This window comes from Patagioenas fasciata, chromosome 34 (genome assembly GCF_037038585.1).
Source record: "Patagioenas fasciata isolate bPatFas1 chromosome 34, bPatFas1.hap1, whole genome shotgun sequence".
NCBI classification, from domain to species: Eukaryota; Metazoa; Chordata; class Aves; order Columbiformes; family Columbidae; genus Patagioenas; species Patagioenas fasciata.
The window spans coordinates 3,351,442-3,371,516 of record NC_092553.1 but is presented as its reverse complement, the minus strand read 5'-3'; the positions used below and the strand labels follow the sequence as shown (position 1 = coordinate 3,371,516).

At 66.3% G+C, this 20,075-nt stretch overlaps 3 protein-coding genes across 4 annotated transcripts; 2 read left to right on the top strand and 1 right to left on the bottom strand.

Annotated features, from left to right (window-relative positions):
* Window positions 1-107: 107 nt before the first annotated feature.
* RING1 (ring finger protein 1) lies at window positions 108-6,550 on the top strand. The gene is made up of 6 exons (XM_065859814.2): window positions 108-547; window positions 1,661-1,821; window positions 3,177-3,392; window positions 3,906-4,214; window positions 4,318-4,477; window positions 5,763-6,550. The coding sequence occupies exons 1-6, from the start codon at window positions 128-130 to the stop codon at window positions 5,862-5,864; spliced, it is 1,368 nt and encodes a 455-aa protein (XP_065715886.2). The 5' UTR covers window positions 108-127; the 3' UTR covers window positions 5,865-6,550.
* VPS52 (VPS52 subunit of GARP complex) lies at window positions 6,551-16,867 on the bottom strand. Of its 2 annotated transcripts, none has more exons than XM_065859810.2 (20): window positions 16,793-16,867; window positions 16,431-16,545; window positions 15,780-15,832; window positions 15,597-15,672; window positions 15,390-15,457; window positions 14,511-14,686; window positions 14,289-14,439; window positions 14,118-14,218; window positions 13,912-14,044; window positions 12,639-12,696; window positions 11,386-11,519; window positions 9,225-9,380; window positions 9,042-9,160; window positions 7,894-8,017; window positions 7,715-7,810; window positions 7,525-7,632; window positions 7,324-7,389; window positions 7,101-7,212; window positions 6,903-7,021; window positions 6,551-6,833 (listed from the first exon to the last, which is right to left on the bottom strand). In XM_065859810.2, exons 1-20 carry the CDS (start codon window positions 16,808-16,810, stop codon window positions 6,687-6,689), a joined length of 2,130 nt encoding a protein of 709 aa, XP_065715882.1. In that variant the 5' UTR covers window positions 16,811-16,867; the 3' UTR covers window positions 6,551-6,686. The 2 variants fall into 2 exon arrangements, with proteins under 2 accessions (XP_065715882.1, XP_065715883.1); XM_065859811.2 differs by having other exon boundaries at window positions 9,042-9,157.
* RPS18 (ribosomal protein S18) lies at window positions 16,774-19,333 on the top strand. Its single transcript, XM_065859815.2, has 6 exons — window positions 16,774-16,915; window positions 17,196-17,294; window positions 17,376-17,462; window positions 18,216-18,317; window positions 18,409-18,500; window positions 19,221-19,333. Exons 1-6 carry the CDS (start codon window positions 16,829-16,831, stop codon window positions 19,294-19,296), a joined length of 543 nt encoding a protein of 180 aa, XP_065715887.1. The 5' UTR covers window positions 16,774-16,828; the 3' UTR covers window positions 19,297-19,333.
* Window positions 19,334-20,075: the final 742 nt, after the last annotated feature.

The following is a 20,075-nucleotide window of genomic DNA, read 5'->3' as shown; positions in this document are numbered from 1 at the left end:
CGCCCCCGCCCCAGACCACGCCCCCCGCTTCCCCGGCCCCGCCCCGTGGACCCCCGGCCCCGCCTCTTGCACCCTCACCTCTTTCCCATTGGCCGAGCCGCTCGGTTGGCGTGGAGAGGCCGGTGGGATGAATCCTATTGGCTGGCAGGACCCGCGGGAGAATCTCCGCGGCTGCGATTGGCTGCGGGAGGAGGCGGGTGCGAGCTGGGATGAGGCCGGTGATGTCATCACCCCGGGCGAGCGGGAAGTGACGCAGACAGGAGGCGCTGCCTCCTCGCAAAGCGGCAGGAAGGGGGCACCGGGAGAGGCCGCGGGGACAGCGGGGCCGGTTCGGGGCTTCCCGGGGCCCTTCCCGGGGGTTCGGGGCCGCTTCGGGGCCTTCCCGGGGGGTTCGGGGCTTCCCGGAGCCGGTTCGGGCCTCCCCGGGGCCTCCGGTCGCTGCCGCCCCCCGCACAGCGCCCCCCCCGCCATGGCCGCCCCCGCCAACGCGCAGAGCGCCAGCAAGACCTGGGAGCTGAGTCTGTACGAGCTGCACCGAACCCCGCAGGTCCGGGGGGGACACGGGACGGGGGGACACGGGACTCCCCCTGGACGGGGGAACGAGGGGGACAAGGCTGGGGGGGGGACATGGGATTCCCACGGGGTGGGGGGACAAGGGGGGGACACGGGGACAATCCTGGGGGGGGTGGCGGGGCAGGGGACACAAGGCCGGGGACACCGTAAGACGTTGGGGGGGGCACCTGAGGGGAGGGGACACCCTAAACGCCGGGGGTGTCCCCAGGGTGGGGGACAGTGTCCTGTCACCCCGTGTTCAGGGGACCTGGGCCCCGGGGGTGTCCCCAGGGGTGGGGACAGGGGACCTGGGGTGTCCCTGGGGGGGTCACAGTGTCCTGTCCCCTTGGGGTGTCCCCAGGGTGGGAGATGCCATTGTGTCACCCCAAACTCCGGAGATGTGGCTCTAGGGGGTGTCCCCAAGCTGGGGGACACTGCCCTGTCCCCATGTTCAGGGGACCTGGGCTCAGGGGTGTCCCCAGGGGTGGGGACAGGGGACCTGGGGTGTCCCTGGGGAGATCCAGGCACAGGGGGTGTCCCCTTGGGGTGTCCCCAGGGTGGGGGACACTATCCTGCCACCCCAAATCCAAGAGATTCTGGTCTAGGGGTGTCCCCAGGGGTGGGGACGGGGGACCTGGGGGGTCACAGTGTCCAGTCACCCCAAGCCCAGGACATCCACGGCACAGGGGGTGTCCCCTTGGGGTGTCCCCAGGGTGGGAGACGGTGTCCCCAAGGTGGATGATACTGTCCTGTCACCCCAAATCCAAGAGATCCAGGTGTAGGGGTTGTCCCCTTGGGATGTCCCCAGGGTGGGAGATGCCATCGTGTCACCCCAAACCCCGGAGCTGGGGGACACTGCCCTGTCCCCACATTCAGGGGACCTGGTCTAGGGGTGTCCCCAGGGTTGGGGACAGGGGACCTGTGGGGTCACAGTGTCCTGTCACCCCAACCCCAGGACATCCATGCACAGGGGTGTCCCCAGGGTGGGAGATGCCGTTGTGTCACCCCAAACCCCGGAGCTGTGTCTCTAGGGGTTGTCCCCGAGCTGGGTGTCGCCGCCGCGTCCCCCATCACCGCCCCGTCCCCTGTCACCGCCGTGTCCCCGCAGGAGGCCATCATGGACGGCACGGAGATCGCGGTGTCCCCGCGCAGCCTGCACAGCGAGCTCATGTGCCCCATCTGCCTGGACATGCTCAAGAACACCATGACCACCAAGGAGTGTCTGCACCGCTTCTGCTCCGACTGCATCGTCACCGCGCTGCGCAGCGGGTACGGCGTCACCACGGCGTCACCACAGGGTGACCGCAGCGTCACTGTGGCGTCACCTCACCCCCGTGTGGTAGTCAGTGGGGCAGGGTCCAGTGTCCAGTGCAGGGCCTCAGGGCTCAGTACTGGGGCCAATATTATTCTATATATTCATTAACGATTTGGATGAGGGAGTTGAGTGAGTGTCAGCGGTTTGCTGGTGACACCAAACTGGGAGCAGTGGTGACACTGGGAGCTGTGCTGCCATCAGAGACCTGGACAGGCTGGGGAGCTGGGTGGGGAATAACCTGATGAAATTTAACAAGTGTGAAGTCTTGAATCTGGGCAGGAACAACCCCAGGGTCCAGAGTAGGTTGGGAAGGAGCTGGTGGAGCAGTGGAAAGGGACTTGGGGTCCTGGGGCCAGCAGGGTGAGCATGAGCCAGCACTGGGCCCTTGTGGCCAGGAAGCCAATGGGACCTGGGGGGGGTTAGAAGGGGTGGTCAGTGGGTCAGACAGGTTCTGCTGCCCCTCTGCTCTGCCCTTGGATAACGGGTTTAGTTCGGATACTATCAGGATACACTTGGGAAACATATATATATATAACGTATGCAGCTATAGCACCCTGAGAACGCCCCATCTCGTCTGCTCTGGGAAGCTAAGCAGGGTCGGCCCCGGTCAGTGCTTGGATGGGAGACCAGGAAGCCAATGGGACCTGGGGTGGGTTGGAAGGGAGTGGTCAGCGGGTCAGAGCGGTTCTTCTGCCCTTGAATAAAGTGTTTAGTTCAAATACTGTCAGGATATACTTGGGGAACTCATATATATGTACATGTATATAATATACATAGCTATACCACTCTGAGAGTGCCCTATTTCATTTGATCTGGGAAGCTAAGCAGGGTCGGCCCCGGTCAGCACTTGGATGGGAGACCAGCTGGGTCCAGAGGGGTTCTCCTGCCCCTCTGCTCTGCCCTGGGGAGACCAGGAAAGGCTGAGGGAGCTGGGGCTCTGGAGCTGGAGAAGAGGAGACTGAGGGGGGACTCATTCCTGGGGATCAATACGGAAAGGGGCAGTGTCAGGAGGATGGAGCCAGGCTCTTCTGGGTGACAACCAGTGACAGGACAAGGGGCAATGGGTGCAAACTGGAACACAGGAGGTTCCGCTGGAAGATGAGAAGCAACTTGTTGGGGGTGAGGGTGGCAGAGCCTGGCCCAGGCTGCCCAGGGAGGCTGTGGAGTCTCCTTCTCTGCAGACATTCAAACCCCCTGGACCCCTTCCTGTGGAACCTCAGCTGGGTGTTCCTGCTCCGGGGGGGATTGCACTGGATGGGCTTTGAGGTCCCTTCCAGTGCCAACCACACTGTGACACTGTGCCCCCCAGGAACAAGGAGTGCCCCACGTGCCGCAAGAAGCTGGTGTCCAAGCGGTCGCTGCGGCCGGACCCCAACTTCGACGCGCTCATCTCCAAGATCTACCCGAGCCGGGACGAGTACGAGGCGCACCAGGACCGCGTGCTGGCCAAGCTCAGCCGCCTGCACAACCAGCAGGCGCTCAGCAGCAGCATCGAGGAGGGGCTCAAGATGCAGGCGCTGCACAGGTGGGGACGCCGCGGGGCTTGGGGACGCCGTGGGGACACCATGGGGCCTGAGGATACCATGGGGCCTGGGGATACTGTGGGGACACCATGGGGACGCTGTGGGGCTTGGGGACACCAGTCCCTCCCAGTCCTCCCCAGCTCTTCCCAATGGCTCCCAGTCCCCCCCAGTCTCTCCTGGTACCCCCCAATCTCTCCCAGTCTCTCCCGGTCCCCCCCAGTCTCTCCCGGTCCCCCCCAGTCTCTCCCGGTCCCCCCCAGTCTCTCCTGGTCCCCTCCAGTCTCCCAGTCTCTCCTGGTCCCCCCCCAGTCTCTCCTGGTCCCCTACAGTCTCCCAGTCTCTCCCATTGCCCTCCAGTCCCCCCCAGTCTCTCCCGGTCCCCCCCAGTCTCTCCCGGTCCCCCCCAGTCTCTCCCGGTCCCCCCCAGTCTCTCCCGGTCCCCCCCGTCTCTCCCGGTCCCCCCCGTCCTTCCCAACGGCTCCCGGTGCCCCAATGCCCGCTGGGCCGTCCCGCAGGGCGCAGCGGGTGCGGAAGCTGCAGGCCGAGTCGGACACGGCGACGTTCAGCGGCCCCGAGGACACCGGCGACAGCCGCTCCCAGCTGAGCGGCGCCTCCGGGCCCGCCGAGCCCGGGCCCAGCCGCAAGCGCTCCCGCGGCTCCGACGAATCGGGGGCGGAGCCCGAGCCCGAAACCCCGCCCCAGGAGGGCGTGGCCGGGCGGGGCAGCCCCGAGCCCGGCGGGGACGCGGGAGGAGGGAGCGAGATCGAGCTGGTGTTCAGACCACACCCCCTGCTGGTGGACAAGGGGGAGTACGCACAGACACGGTGAGGACAGGGGGACATGGGACATGGGACATGGGGACACTAGGGATGCGGGGACACGGGACGGGGACACGGGGCCGCGGCCGGAGCTGTTTCCGTCCCGCAGGTACGTGAAGACGACGTCCAACGCCACGGTCGATCACCTCTCCAAGTACCTGGCGCTGCGCATCGCGCTGGAGGAGGCGCCGGGGGGGCCCGAGGCCGCGCTGGGGGACGTGAGCGAGAAGCAGTACAGCATCCACATCGCCGCCGCCGCCAGCTTCACGGTGGGGACACGGGGACACGGGGACACGGGGGGGGATGTGGGGACATGGGGGACATGGGGACACAGGGGGTCACAGGGACATGGGGGACATGGGGACACAGGGACATGGGGGACACGGGGACGTGAGCGAGAAGCAGTACAGCATCCACATCGCCGCCGCCGCCAGCTTCACGGTGGGGACACGGGGACACGGGGGGGGATGGGGGGACATGGGGGACATGGGGACACAGGGGGTCACAGGGACATGGGGACACGGGGGGGGATGGGGGGACATGGGGACACACGGGGTCACAGGGACATGGGGGACATGGGGACGTGAGTGAGAAGCAGCACAGCATCCACATCGCTGCCACCGCCAGCTTCACGGTGGGGACACGGGGACATGGGGACACGGGGGGGACACAGGGACATGGGGGGGATGTGGGGGATGCGGGGACATGGGGACACACGGGGTCACAGGGACATGGGGGACATGGGGACGTGAGCGAGAAGCAGCACAGCATCCACATCGCTGCCGCCGCCAGCTTCATGGTGGGGACACGGGGACATGGGGGGATGTGGGGACATGGGGGGACATGGGGGATGTGAGGACATGGGGGACGTGGGGACACAGGGGGTCAGAGGAACATGGGGTCACAGGGACATGGGGGACACGGGGACGTGAGTGAGAAGCAGCACAGCATCCACATCAGCGCCAGCTTCACGATGGGGACATGGGGGGACACGGGGACACGGTGGGGTCACAGGGACATGGGGGAGTCATAGGGGCATGGGGAGACATGGGGGAGTCACAGGGATGTGGGGACATGAGGGGACATGGGGACACAGCGAGGGGGTCACAGGGACATGGGGGGACATGGGGTCACGGGGGGTCGCAGGGACACGGCGGGGGTCACGGGGACATGGGGGGACATGGGGTCATGGGGGGGTTGCAGGGACAGGGGGGGACATGGGGACACGGGGGGGTCATGGGGACATGGCGGGGTCACAGGGACAGGGGGACATAGGGACACAGTGGGACATGGGGACATGGGGGGGGGTCACATTAAGTTTGACCCAACCAGACCCTGGCCAGGTCCCTGATGCTGGGGGCACAGGGGGGGACACAGGGGACTGGGGGGTCCTGGGGGGGTCACCCCATTAATCCCCCCCCCCCAGACCCTGAACGGGTCCCTGATGCTGGGGGCACCAGGGGGGACCCAGGGGAGGGGACAGAGGGGACTATGGGGACACCCAGGGGACTGGGGGGTCCCAGGGGGGGTCACCCCATTAATCCCCCCCCCCAGACCCTGAACGGGTCCCTGACGCTGGAGCTGGTGAACGAGAAGTACTGGAAGCTCAGCAAACCCCTGGAGCTCTACTACGCACCCACCAAGGAGCAGAAATAGGGGGGCACGGGGACCCCCCCCGGACCCCCCACCCCGGGGTCTCCCCACGGACCCCCCCCACCCCGGGGTCCCCCCATGGACTGGCTGGGGGGCCCAGAGGGGTTTGCTCTTGGATTTGGGGGGCACTGGGTGGGGGGGGACACACGGTCCCTTGTCACCTGCTGGGGGGGGGCAGCCCCATTGGCCCCCCCAGGGAGAGATTGGGGGTTTAATGGGGACACAGGGCAGGGCCAGTGACATTTCCCGGGGGGTCCCCACCTCCCAGTGACCCCCCCAGTGTGTCCCCCCACTTTGTCCCCTGGGGGGGGTGGGGGACAGTCCTGTGTCACCTGCTGGGGGGCGCAGCCCCATTGGTCCCCCCAGGGAGAGATTGGGGGGCGGGTAATGGGGACGTGGCGGGGGTGACGTTTCCCTGGGGGTCCCCCCCTCCCCATGGCCCCCCCAGGTGGGGTGACCCCCCCGGTGTGTCCCCCCATGGCAGTGGGTGGTGTCATTTTGGGGGGGACAGTCCCATTGTCCCCCCCAGGGAGAGACTGGGGGGTGGGTAATGGGGACATGGGGGAGGTGACGTTTCCCTGGGGGTCCCCACCTCCCTGCTCCCCCCCCCCCCAAAGTGGGGTGACCATGGTGTCACTGGGGGGGGACAGCGGTGGCCCCACCCCCCCAGCAATAAACCATCACTCGCGTCCTTTCTCACCTTTATCCGCGCCTTTCGGGGGGTGTCCCCCCCAATGGGACAACGTGGGGGGGGTGAGGGGACAGACAGCCCCCTGGGGGTGGCGGGGGGGGGACAGACGGACAAACCAACCCCCCCCCGCCAATTTAGAAGTTGGGTTTGTGCTTCTTGAGCTCCACCATGAGGTGGTGGATGTTGATGAGGTCGGCGCGGGCCGGCAGCGCCCGCAGCGGCGGCTGCGCCAGCACCTTGTGGAAGCGGTGGTAATACTGGATCAGCTGCGTCAGCGCCCCCTGCGCGGCGGGGGGTCAGGGGGGGGCCCCATTTCCACTGGAACCCCCCCCCAGGGCTGAAATTGTCACCTGGATGATGCTGGTGCCGTTCTTGAAGTTGCTGAAGGACCTCATGACGTCCTGGCTCAGCGACTCCACCGACGCCTTCCAGGTGCTGGAGAAGCCTCGAGCCAGTTGGGTGACGCGAGCTGGGCGGGGGACACCCTCATGAACCCCGATATTCATGGGGGGGTCCCCAAAATTTACCTCCCCCCCCCATTTTCTTACCCTCCTCCCCGCGCAGCCGCTCCAGCTGCCCCTTCTCCAGCAGCGCCTCGGCCTCCTTGACGAAGGCGATCATGCCCCCGAATGGGGGGGACAGCAGCTCCTCAATGAACTCCTGGGGGGGGCAACACCTTCCATAGACCCCCACAATATGGGGGACACCCCCTCAGAAAGGGGGACCCCCCCAAAAGATTGCAGGACCCCAAAAATATGGGGGGGTCGGTACCTGCGTGCGGGCGGAGAGGAGCTGCTGGAAACCCTCCACCTCTTTGCTCTCCTCCACCGCTCGCTCCTGGGGGGGAAACGGGGTGTATTGGCCCCCCTCCGTTAAATTTGGGGGTGCCCATCATTGTGGGGGGGTCCCCATGGTGTGGGGGGGTTGTCCCCATGGTTTTGGGGGGTCCCCATGGTCCGGGGGGGTTGTCACCATGAGGACGCCCAGCATCATGTCGTAGTTGTTGATGAGGAAGATGAGCTGCTCCTTGCGGGACGAGAACTCGGCGGCCACGCGCAGCACGAAGTTCTCCACCTCCACCTTTGCGGGGGGAAACGGGGGTGTTGGGGGCCCCCAATAATGTGGGGGGGTCACTCTTTGAACACCCCCCCCCCCAAAATACCTGCAGCTGCCCCAGCAGCGCGTTCGTCTTCTCGTTGGGGAAGGTCTGGTTGATGCTGACGATGGCCGAGGAGAACTCGGCGTAGCGGCGCGTGATCTGGGGGGGTCGCCGTGGTTTGGGGGGGCCGGGAGGGTTTGGGGAGGGTGGGAGGGACCCTAAAATCCCCCCCCGGCTCTTACGTAGTGGGGGCGCGTGTCCAGGAACCCCAGTTTCTGGGGGTCGGTGCTCTGGATGCTCTGGATGTTCAGCTCCAGGATGTGCTCGAAACGCGGCCACAGCAGCTCCAGCAGCGCCTCCCAGTACCTGGGGGGGACACAGATTTGGGGGGGTCCCCATGAGATTTGGGTGGGTCCCTACAAGATATGGGGGGTCCCACGAGATTGGGGAGGGTCCCCATGAGATTTGGGGGGGTCCCTACAAGATATAGGGGGGGTCCCTACAAGATATGGGGGGTCCCACGAGATTGGGGGGGTCCCATGAGATTTGAGGGGTCCCACAAGTTTTGGGGGGTCCCACAAGATTTGGGGCGGTCCCACGAGATTTAGGGGGGGGTCCCACAACATTGGGGGGGTCCCACAAGATTCGGGGGGGGTCCTATGAGATTGGGGGGGGTCGCACGAGATTGAGGGGGTCCCATGAGATTGAGGGGGTCTCACGAGATTTAGGGGGTCCCACAAGATTCGGGGTGATCCCACGAGATTTGGGGGGGGGGTCCCACAAGATTGGGGGGGTCCCACAAGATTCAGGGGGGTCCTATGAGATTTGGGGGGTTCCCACGAGATTGGGGGGGTCCCCATGCAATTTGGGGGGTCCCACAAGATTTGGGGCGGTCCCATGAGATTTGGGGGGTCCCTACAAGATATGAGGGGTCCCACAAGATTCAGGGGTCCCCATGAGATTGAGGGGGGTCCCACAAGATTTGGGGGGGTCCTGCAAGATTTGGGGAGTCCCATAAGATTCGGGGGGGTCCCATGAGATTGGGGGGGGGTCCCACGAGATTTAGGGGGTCCCACAAGATTGGGGGGGTCCCACAAGATTTGGGGGGGTCCCACGAGATTGAGGGGGTCCCATGAGATTGGGGGGGTCCCACAAGATATGGGGGGGTCCCACAAAATTCGGGGCGGTCCCATGAGATTGGGGGGGGTCCCACAAGATTGAGGGGGTCCCACGAGATTTAGGGGGGTCCTGCAAGATTTCGGGGGTCCCACAAGATTCGGGGGGGTCCCATGAGATTCGAGGGGTCCCACAAGACTCAGGGGGGGTCCCACAAGATTCGGGGGGTGTCCCCATGAGATGCGGGGGGGCCATTTTGGGGTGCCCCACTCACCTGTCGACGGCCGGGATGTTGCGCTTGGCCATGATGGCGCGGAAGCGCAGGACGATGTGGATGCAGAGGAAGACGGCGATGCCGTCGTAGCAGTCGCACACGTACGCGTCCATGTGCTTCTAAACATGGGGGGCGTCAGCGGTTTGACCCCCCCACGGGGGACCCCCCAGCGCCCCAAGTTACCAGGAACATGGCCAGGGTCTTGCCCATGACGGCGTCGAAGAGCTCGAGCGCGCTGGGCCCCGCCACCATGAAGAAGTCGCAGAGGAAGGCGAACTCGCGGCAGCCGTTGTCCAGCAGCGCGTAGTGCTGGCTGCGGAACAGCGACTCGAACGGGAACTGCGGGGACGCGGGGACGCGGGGGACACGGGGTGAGTGGGGACATGGGGACATGGGGACACGGGGTGAGTGTTCCTTGTCCAGCAGCGCGTAGTGCTGGCTGCGGAACAGCGACTCGAACGGGAACTGCGGGGACACGGGGACGCGGTGAGGGGGGACATGGGGACACGGGGTGAGTGGGGACACGGGGGACATGGGGGACATGGGGACACGGGGTGAGTGGGGACATGGGGGACACGGGGGACATGGGGTGAGTGGGGACACGGGGGACACGGGGTGAGTGGGGACATGGGGGACATGGGGGACACGGGGTGAGTGGGGACATGAGGGACATGGGGGACACGGGGTGAGTGGGGGACACAGGGTGAGTGGGGACATGGGGACACGGGGGACACGGGGTGAGTGGGGACATGGGGGACATGGGGGACACGGGGACACGGGGTGAGTGGGGACATGGGGGACACAGGGGACACGGGGTGAGTGGGGACATGGGGACACAGGGGACACGGGGTGAGTGGGGACATGGGGACACAGGGGACACGGGGTGAGTGGGGACATGGGGACACGGGGGACACGGGGTGAGTGGGGACATGGGGGACACAGGGGACACGGGGTGAGTGAGGACATGGGGGACACAGGGTGAGTGGGGACATGGGGGACATGGGGGACACGGGGTGAGTGGGGACATGGGGGACACAGGGGACACGGGGTGAGTGGGGACATGGGGACACGGGGGACACGGGGTGAGTGGGGACATGGGGGACATGGGGGACATGGGGACACGGGGACACGGGGTGAGTGGGGACATGAGGGACATGGGGGACATGGGGTGAGTGGGGGACACGGGGGACATGGGGGACATGGGGGACATGGGGTGAGTGGGGACATGGGGGACACAGGGGACATGGGGTGAGTGGGGACACGGGGGACATGGGGTGAGTGGGGACATGGGGGACACGGGGACACGGGGTGAATGGGGACATGAGGGACATGGGGGACACAGGGGACACGGGGTGAGTGGGGGACACAGGGTGAGTGGGGACATGGGGACACGGGGGACATGGGATGAGTGGGGACATGGGGGACATGCGGGACACGGGGTGAGTGGGGACATGGGGGACATGGGGACACGGGGTGAGTGGGGACATGGGGGATATGGGGGACACGGGGGACACGGGGTGAGTGAGGACATAGGGGACACGGGGTGAGTGGGGACATGGGGGACATGGGGGACACGGGGGACACGGGGTGAGTGGGGACATGGGGGACACAGGGTCAGTGGGGACACGGGGGACATGGGGGACACGGGGGACACGGGGTGAGTGGGGACATGGGGGACACAGGGGACACGGGGTGAGTGGGGACACGGGGGACATGGGGTGAGTGGGGACATGGGGGACACGGGGACACGGGGTGAATGGGGACATGAGGGACATGGGGGACACGGGGGACACGGGGTGAGTGGGGGACACAGGGTGAGTGGGGACATGGGGACACGGGGGACACGGGGTGAGTGGGGACATGGGGGACATGGGGGACACGGGGTGAGGGGGGACATGGGGACACGGGGTGAGTGGGGACATGGGGGATATGGGGGACACGGGGTGAGTGAGGACATAGGGGACACGGGGTGAGTGGGGACATGGGGGACATGGGGGACACGGGGTGAGTGGGGACATGGGGGACATGGGGGACATGGGGACACAGGGTGAGTGGGGACATGGGGGACATGGGGTGAGTGGGGACATGGGGGACATGGGGACATGGGGACACGGGTGAGTGGGGACATGGGGGACACGGGGTGAGTGGGCACACAGGGTGAATGGGAACACGGGGGACACGGGGTGAGCAGGGACCCCACTCACCCCCTGGGACCCCAACACCTCCCACCCCCCAGGCCCCTCAGGACCCCCCAAGTCCCCCCAGTCCCCGTGTCCCCCCAGCCGCTCCCTTCCCAGGCCCCCAGGCTCCCAGGGCTGGACGCCCCCCGCCCCCAACCCCTGACCCTGAGGTCGCTCTTCTGCGCGGCGTGGGGGACGATGATGGGCGCCTCCAGCTCGGGCGCCGCGATGACGCCGCCGCGGTTCCCCAGCGTGAACACCGTGTTGCGGTTCTTCAGCGAGGGCTTGGAGAAGAAGCGTGATGGGGGGGTTAAGGAAATAACGTGGGGGGGGGCCCCAAATCGCCCTGGACCCCCCCGGCCCCCCCGAAAAGGCTGCGTGCCCCCCGCCCTGGGGGGTGATGGGGGGTGATGGGTGGGTGATGGTGGGTGATGGGTGATGGTGGGTGATGGGGGGTGATGGGTGGGTGATGGTGGGTGATGGGTGATGGTGGGTGATGGTGATGGGGGGTGATGGTGATGGTGATGGTGATGGTGGGTGATGGTGATGGTGATGGTGGGTGATGGGGGGTGATGGTGGGTGATGGTGATGGTGGGTGATGGGGGGTGATGGTGGGTGATGGGTGATGGTGATGGGGGGTGATGGGGGGTGATGGTGGGTGGTGGTGGGTGATGGTGATGGTGGGTGATGGTGATGGGGGGTGATGGTGATGGGGGGTGATGGGTGATGGTGGGTGATGGGGGGTGATGGTGGGTGATGGTGATGGTGGGTGATGGTGATGGGGGGTGATGGTGATGGTGGGTGATGGGGGGTGATGGTGATGGGGGGTGATGGTGATGGGGGGTGATGGTGGGTGATGGTGATGGGGGGTGATGGTGATGGGGGGTGATGGTGATGGGGGGTGATGGTGGGTGGTGGTGGGTGATGGTGATGGGGGGTGATGGGGGGTGATGGTGGGTGATGGTGATGGTGGGTGATGGGGGGTGATGGGGGGTGATGGGGGGTGATGGTGGGTGGTGGGTGATGGTGATGGTGGGTGATGGGGGGTGATGGGGGGTGATGGTGGGTGATGGTGATGGTGGGTGATGGGGGGTGATGGGGGGTGATGGTGATGGTGGGTGATGGTGGGTGGTGGGTGATGGTGATGGTGGGTGATGGTGGGTGATGGGGGGTGATGGTGATGGGGGGTGATGGTGGGTGATGGTGATGGTGATGGTGATGGTGGGTGATGGGGGGTGATGGGGGGTAACGGTGGGTAATGGTGGGTGATGGGGGGTGATGGTGGGTGATGGTGGGTGGTGGGTGATGGTGATGGTGGGTGATGGGGGTTGATGGGGGGTGATGGGGGGTGATGGTGGGTGATGGTGATGGTGATGGGGGGTGATGGTGATGGTGATGGTGGGTAATGGTGGGATATCCTTCTTGGCCGTGTCCTCCACCCCCATCAGATCGTCCTTCTCCGCCACCTCCTCGTACTGCGGGGGCAACGAAATGTGGGGGTCAGCAAACAAAGTGGGGGTGTCCGTGTCCCCCCCCCGGGCTGGGGACACTGGGGGGGGTGGGGACACTGAGGGGGGGCACCAGGAGGGGAGACTGGGGACAAATGGGGACACTGGGGTGGAACTGAGGCCACTGAGAGGGGATGGGGACACTGCGAGGGGACACTGGGGACACTGGGAGGGAACTGGGGACACTAGGAGGGGCAAGGACACTGGGAGGGGATGGGGATACTGGGAGGGAACTGGGCACACTGGGAGGGGACACTGAGAAGGGACTGGGGACACCAGGAGGGACAAAGGACACTGGGAACAACTGGGGACACTGGGAGGGGATGCGGACACCAGGAGAGGACACTGGGACACTGGGAGGGAACTGGGGACACTGAGAGGGGACTTAGGACACTGGGAGGGGATGGGGACACTGGGGACACTGGAAGGAAACTGGGAACACCAGGAGGGGACACTGGGACACTGAGAACACTTGGAGAGGATGGGGACACTGGGGTGGAACTGGGGACACTGGGAGGGAACTGGGAACACTGGGAGGGGACACTGGGACACTGAGAACACTTGGAGAGGATGGGGACACTGGGGTGGAATTGGGGACACTGGGAGGGAACTGGGAACACTGGGAGGGGACACTGGGACCACTGGGAACAACTGGGGATGCTGGGATGGAACTGGGGCCACTGGAGACATTGGGAGGGAACCGGGAACACTGGGATGGAACTGGGGCCACTGGGGACATTGGGAGGGAACCGGGAACACTGGGATGGAACTGGGGCCACTGGGGACATTGGGAGGGAACCGGGAACACTGGGATGGAACTGGGGCCATTGGAGACATTGGGAGGGAACCGGGAACACTGGGATGGAACTGGGGCCACTGGGGACATTGGGAGGGAACCGGGAACACTGGGATGGAACTGGGGCCACTGGGGACATTGGGAGGGAACCGGGAACACTGGGATGGAACTGGGGCCACTGGAGACATTGGGAGGGAACCGGGAACACTGGGATGGACCTGGGGCCACTGGGGACATTGGGAGGGAACCGGGAACACTGGGATGGAACTGAGGCCACTGGGGACATTGGGAGGGAACTGGGAACACTGGGATGGAACTGGGGCCACTGGGGACAACTGGGGCCACTGGAAGGGACCCCACCCCCCCCAGGACCCCCCCAGACCCGCCTGGATCTTCATGAGGCGCGCGGTGTAGGACTTGAAGTAGGACAGGTAGATCTTGCTCATGGTGTCCACGTACTGCTCGCGCAGCTCCTGCGCCACGGCGCGGTCGTTCCCCAGCAGGAACTGATAGAAGAACCTGCCGGCAAACCGGGTGACACGGGGACACCCCCGGACCCCCCCGTGTCGCCCCCACCCCCCCCGACCCCCACCTGTACTTCAGCAACGCGTTTTGGGGGATCTGGTAGTTGGTCATGGGCTTGCGGAACGAGTAGATCTTCTGCAGCACGAACTCGCGGATCTTGGTCACCGCCTGCAAACGGGGCGGGGATGAAGGTTTTGGGGTGTCCCCAAGGTTTGGGGGGGGCTAGGGGGGGTGTTACCTTGATCTTGAGCTTCTCCAGGACGTGCTGCACGTCGGCGCAGGCCACGGTGTCGCGGAACGCTTGCTCCTTCACCGAGTCGATCTTCCCGTTGAGCTCCCGCAGCTGCTCCAGGAACTGCGGCTCCGTCACCGGCGCCTCCAGGATGGCGCTGGAGAGGGGGGAGGTGACAAAGGGGACAGCGTGGGGGGTGTGGGGGGTCGCGGTGTCACAGGGATGCACCTGATCATGGCGGGGGGCACGACGAGCTGGTCCAGGAGGTGGCCGAGCTGGCGGCGCACGGCGCGGCGGTTGCGGAGCCGCAGGGTCATGGCCACCGAGTGCTCCTGCAGCGCGCGGATCTCGCAGCTGATGCTGCTCAGGTCGCTCTGGAAGGCGCCCAGCATCTGCTCCATGCGCTGCGGGGGGACGTGGGGACACGTTGGGGACACTGGGGACACACTGGGGACAGCAGGAGGGGGCAATGGGAGGGGACACTGGGGACATCTGCAGCGCGCGGATCTGGCAGCTGATGCTGCTCAGGTCGCTCTGGAAGGCGCCAGCATCGGCTCCATGCACTGGGGGGGATGTGGGGACACGTTGGGGACACTGGGGACACGCTGGGAACACTGGGGACACGGGGACATGGGAACACTGGGATGGAACTGGGGACAAGGGGAGGGGCCACTGGGGCCACTGAGAGGGGACTGAGGACACTTGGAGGGGATGGGGACACCGGGATGGAACTGGGGACAACTGGGGACACTGGGATGGAACTGGGGACAGCAGGAGGGCACACAGGGGCACTGGGGACAACTGGGGACACCAGGAGGGGACACTGGGGACGCTGCGAGGGGACATGGGGGACACTGGGGACACCGAGAGAGGACAGAAGACACTTGGAGGGGATGGGGACACTGGGAAGGAACACAGGGGATACTGGGGACAACTGGGGACAGTGGGGACAACTGGGGACACTGGGATGGAACTGGGAACACTGGGAGGGACACAGGACACCGAGGACAACTGGAAACACTGGGATGGAACTGGGAACACTGGGAAGGACAGAGGACACTGGGGACACCTGGGGACACCTTGGGGACGCCCCCGTCCCGCCCTCACCTCCAGGATGGCATCGCACGCCGTGATCTGGTTGTGCAGCGACGCGATGTTCTCGCTCTCCTTGATGTCTGGGGGGGTGTTAAGGACTTGGGGACACTCTGGGGACACCTGGGGACACCTGGGGACACCCGGGGACACCCGGGGACACCCTGGGGACACCCTGGAGACAGTGTGACCCCCCGCCACGTCACAGCCCCCAAAGGACACAGTCGCGGATGGACGCGCGTTCCACCTCCTGCAGCTCCAGCTCCACCTGCTTGGAGTACTCGCGCAGGTCCACGCCCTGCGGGGACACTCGTGTCACCAGGGGGGGGACACTCGTGTCACCAAGGTGGGGACAGCCCCGTGGGGATGGGGGGTTTATTTTGGGGGGGGACAAAAGGCACCGACCGTCTTCAGCGCCTCCTGCACCAGCGCGTCCTCCAGGTTGGCCTGGATGTGAACTGGGGGGACAGGGAGGTGTCACCGCTGTCCCAAACTGTCCCCCCCCCAACACCCCTGTGTTCCCCCGAAACCCCCTTGAACTGTCTCTGCGCCCCTGACACCCCCAGGGCACCTCCTCTTGTCACAGGTCACCTGTGTCCCCCTGTCCCCTGTGTCTCCCCCTGTTCCCTGTGTCCCCCCGACCCCTGTGTCCCCCGACCCCTGTGTTCCCCCATGTCCCCTGTGGCCCCCCCTGTCCCCTGTGTCTCCCCCTGTCCCCTGTGTCCCCCCATGTCCCCTGTGTCCCCCCCGTCCCCTGTGTCCCCCCATGTCCCCTGTGTCCCCCCCGTCCCCTGTGTCCCCCCATGTCCCCTGTGTCCCCCCCTGTCCGCTGTGTCCCCCCATGTCCCCTGTGTCCCCCCATTCCCTGTCCCACCCCGTCCCGTGTCCCCCCCGTCCCCTGTGTCCCTCCATGTCCCCTGTGTCCCCCCATGTCCCCTGTGTCCCCCCCTGTCCGCTGTGTCCCCCCATGTCCGCTGTGTCCCCCCATTCCCTGTCCCACCCCGTCCCGTGTCCCCCCCCGTCCCCTGTGTCCCTCTGTGTCCCCCCTGTCCCCACCGTCCACTTCATCCAGCACCAGCTCCTCCCCTTCCAGCTCCAGCTCGGCCTCGGTGGGGCCGGCACCCAACTCCGGCTCCAGCTCCGGCTCCAGCGGCGGCTCCGGGCCCCGAACCTGCGGCACAGGCGGCGGCTCAGCCCCCCCGGACCCCTCGATCCCCCCGGGTCCCCCGATCCCCACCCGGGTCCCCCGAACCCCCGATCCCCCCGGATCATCCCGAACCCCCCGGGCCCCCTCAAACCCCGGATCACCCGAACCCCCCGGGTCCCCCGAACCCCCCGGGTCCCCCCAAACCCCCGAACCCCCCGGGTCCCCCCAAACCCCCGAACCCCCCGGGTCCCCCCGCTGATCCCGGCCCCACCGCAGCCTCCGTCGCCATGACAGCGGCTCCTGTCACATGACTCCGCCCCTCCACTTCCGGCCCGGCGCCACTTCCGCCCCCTCTCTTCCAGCGGAGCCGGCGGGAGGCGCAGCCGCAGCCATGGTGGGTGGCGGGGGGAATCGGCCGCCATCGCGGCCCGGGGAGGACGAGGGGGCGGCGGGGAGGGAACGGGGGGATGCGGGGGGATGTGGGGGAGCGATGGCAGCGCGGTGGCGGCGGCGGAGGGAGCGGATGGCGGCGGCGGCGGGATGAGACCGGACACCCCCCCCCCCGCCTCGCCATGGCGGCCGGGCCTCTCCCGGCCCCGCGACCGCCCCGCGTGTCCCGGACCCCCGTGACTGTCCCACCCCTCCCCCTCCCCGTGTCACCGTGTCCCCCCCAGTCCCTCGTGATCCCCGAGAAGTTCCAGCACATCCTGCGTGTCCTCAACACCAACATCGACGGGCGCCGCAAAATCGCCTTCGCCATCACGGCCATCAAGGTGAGGGGACGCGGTGGGACGCGGGGAGGGGGGAACACGGGTGGTGTCACCTCCCCAACTCCCCTTTTTTGTCACCTGCAGGGCGTGGGGCGTCGCTACGCACACGTGGTGCTGCGGAAGGCGGACATTGACCTGACCAAACGGGCCGGGGAGCTCACCGAGGATGAGGTGGGGGACGGCGATATCATGGGGGTTGGGGACATCCTGGGGGGTCGGGGACATCCCTGGGGGGATGGGGACACGGGGCTTGGGGACATGGCAGGGGGGTTGGGAACATGGTGGAGTGGCTTGGGACGTCATGGAGGGATTGGGGACATAGTGGGGGGACATGGGGACATCCCTGGGGGGGTGGAGACATGGGGGTTGGGGACATCATGGAGGGATTTGGGACACAGTGTAGGGTTTGGGGACAGCTCTGGGGGGTTGGGGGTGTCCCTGAGGGAGTCATGGACATCATAGGGGGTTGGGGACATCGTGGGGGGTTGGGGATATGGCGGTCAGGACATGACAGGGGGCTTGGAGACATAGTGGAGGAGTTTGGGACGTAGTGGAGTGGTTGGGGACATCCCTAGGGGTTTGGGGACAGCTCTGGGGGGTTGGGGATGTCCCTGGGGGCATGGGGACATCCCTGGGGGGGTCATGGACATCATGGGGGGTTGGGGACTTCCCTGGGGGTGGGACATGGGGGTCAGGACATGACAGGGGGTTGGGGACAGCATGGAGGGGTTTGGGACGCAATGGGGGGTTGAGGGTAGGTCTGGGGGGTTGGGGACATCCTTGGGGGGAGTGGAGACATGGGGGTTGGGGACGTCCCTGCGGGGTTGGGGACATCCCTGCGGGGTTGGGGACGTCCCTGCGGGGTTGGGGACATCCCTGGGGGGTCGGGGCCATCCCCGGGGGTGTCACCGCGTCTGTCCCCAGGTGGAGCGCGTCATCACCATCATGCAGAACCCCCGGCAGTACAAGATCCCCGACTGGTTCCTCAACCGGCAGAAGGACGTCAAGGACGGCAAATACAGCCAGGTGGGGAGGACACACGCGGCCCCGAGCGTCCCCAAGTGTCCCCCGCTGTCCCCTGATGTCCCTTGACGTCCCCTCTCCCCCCCTCTCCCAGGTTTTGGCCAACGGGCTGGACAACAAACTGCGGGAGGACCTGGAGCGGCTGAAGAAGATCCGGGCGCATCGGGGGCTGCGGCACTTCTGGGGGTGAGGGGGGACTGGGGACACCGGGGGGGACTTGGGGACATCGCGGGGGGATTGGGGACACAGGGGAAGGTGACACCTGGGGGTGGGGGCACTGGGACTCTTGGCATTTCCTCACAGGGTAGAGAGAGTTGTGGCATTTCTAGGGGTGCCAAGCGGATTTGGGGACACCAGGGAGTCTTGGGGATACCAGGGGAGGTGACACTTGGGGACACCTGGGGGGCAGTTGGGGACATGGGGGGTGTGTGGGGAGGGAGGTGACACTTAGGGACAGTGTCCCTGACCCCCGTGTCCCCCCCAGGATAGAGGGAGTTGTGGCACTTCCAGGGGTGACAGGGGAATTTGGGGACACTGGGGGGAGGTTGGGGACACCGGGGGAGGTGACACTTGGGGACAGGGTCCCTGAGGTGGCTGCACATGGAAGGAGGACGTGGCACTTGTGGGGGTGACGAGGGGATTTTCGGGCACCGAGGGGGGTTGGTGACACTTGGGGGGATCTTGGGGACACCAGGGGAGGTGACACTTGCGGACAGGGTCCCTGAGGTGGCTGCACACGGGAGGGGGACGTGGCACTTGTGGGGGTGACGAGGGGATTTGGGGACACCGAGGGGGTCGGTGACACTTGAGGACACCAGGAGGGGGGTTGGGGACATGGGGGGTGCGGCGGGGGGGAGGTGACACTTGGGGACAGTGTCCCTGACCCCTGTGTCCCCCCCCCCCCAGGCTGCGTGTGCGGGGCCAGCACACCAAGACCACAGGGCGGCGCGGCCGAACCGTCGGCGTCTCCAAGAAGAAGTGACCACGGGGGCGGGGAATAAAAGTGACGCTTGTGGTGACACCAGTGTGACACGAGTGGCTGCGCCGGGGGAGGGGCCGCGCACGAGGGGGTCCTTGCACGAGGATGGGGTCTCGTGCGAGGATGTGGTCTTACAGGAGGATGGGGCTTTGCACGAGGGTGGCGCCTCGTGCGGGGAAGTTGCACGAGGAAGTGGCCTTGCACGAGGACAAGGCCTTGCACGAGGATGAGTCCTTGCACGAGGACGGGGTTTGGGACAAGATGGGGCGTCACACGAGGAATTTGCACAAGGCTGGGTCTTTGCACAAGGACGGGGATTTGCACAAGGGCCACGTGTTGCACAGGGGTGGGGCCTCACAAGTGCTTTGCACAAGGGTGACTTTTTGCACGAGGATGGGCCCTCGTGCAAGGGGCAGAGAAGCTTTGGGGGTGCGCTGGGCAGGGCAGGTGGCTGCCGTGTGCAAGCCCCGCCCCCCGCTCGTGTGCAAGCCCCGCCCACGCGTGCGCAGGAGCCGCCCGCAGCGGGCAGGGCGCCCTCGGCTGCCCTCAGCAAACATGGCGGTGCTGGTTCCCCCACCCTCGCCTGCCCTCAACAAACGTGGCCGCTCTCCACGCCGCCCTCAACCGCCATGGCGGCGCCGCTTTCCCCAACACCTCCCTGCCAAACACCAACATGGCGCCGCCGGCCTCGCCTTTCCGCCGCGCCGCCGCGCTCTGATTGGCCCCACCGTCTCCCTCGCCGCTCTCCCATTGGCTACAGCGCCGGAAGAGGCGGGCGGGCG

Bases quoted from the DNA above. Each gene is read 5' to 3' on its own strand.
- VPS52 (XM_065859810.2), bottom strand. The intron at 11,520-12,638 runs ATATCCCACCAT...CCCCCCCATCAC, and splicing joins GGAGGACACGGCCAAGAAGG to GCTTCTTCTCCAAGCCCTCG. The intron at 7,390-7,524 runs GTGACAACCCCC...TTTCCCCCCCAG, and splicing joins TGATGCTGGGCGTCCTCATG to GAGCGAGCGGTGGAGGAGAG.
- RING1 (XM_065859814.2), top strand. From the start codon at position 128: ATGAATCCTATTGGCTGGCAGGACCCGCGGGAGAATCTCCGCGGCTGC. The intron at 3,393-3,905 runs GTGGGGACGCCG...GCCGTCCCGCAG, and splicing joins AAGATGCAGGCGCTGCACAG to GGCGCAGCGGGTGCGGAAGC. The intron at 4,478-5,762 runs GTGGGGACACGG...CCCCCCCCCCAG, and splicing joins CCGCCGCCGCCAGCTTCACG to ACCCTGAACGGGTCCCTGAC.
- RPS18 (XM_065859815.2), top strand. From the start codon at position 16,829: ATGACTCCGCCCCTCCACTTCCGGCCCGGCGCCACTTCCGCCCCCTCT. The intron at 17,295-17,375 runs GTGAGGGGACGC...TGTCACCTGCAG, and splicing joins TCGCCATCACGGCCATCAAG to GGCGTGGGGCGTCGCTACGC. The intron at 18,501-19,220 runs GTGAGGGGGGAC...CCCCCCCCCCAG, and splicing joins GGGCTGCGGCACTTCTGGGG to GCTGCGTGTGCGGGGCCAGC.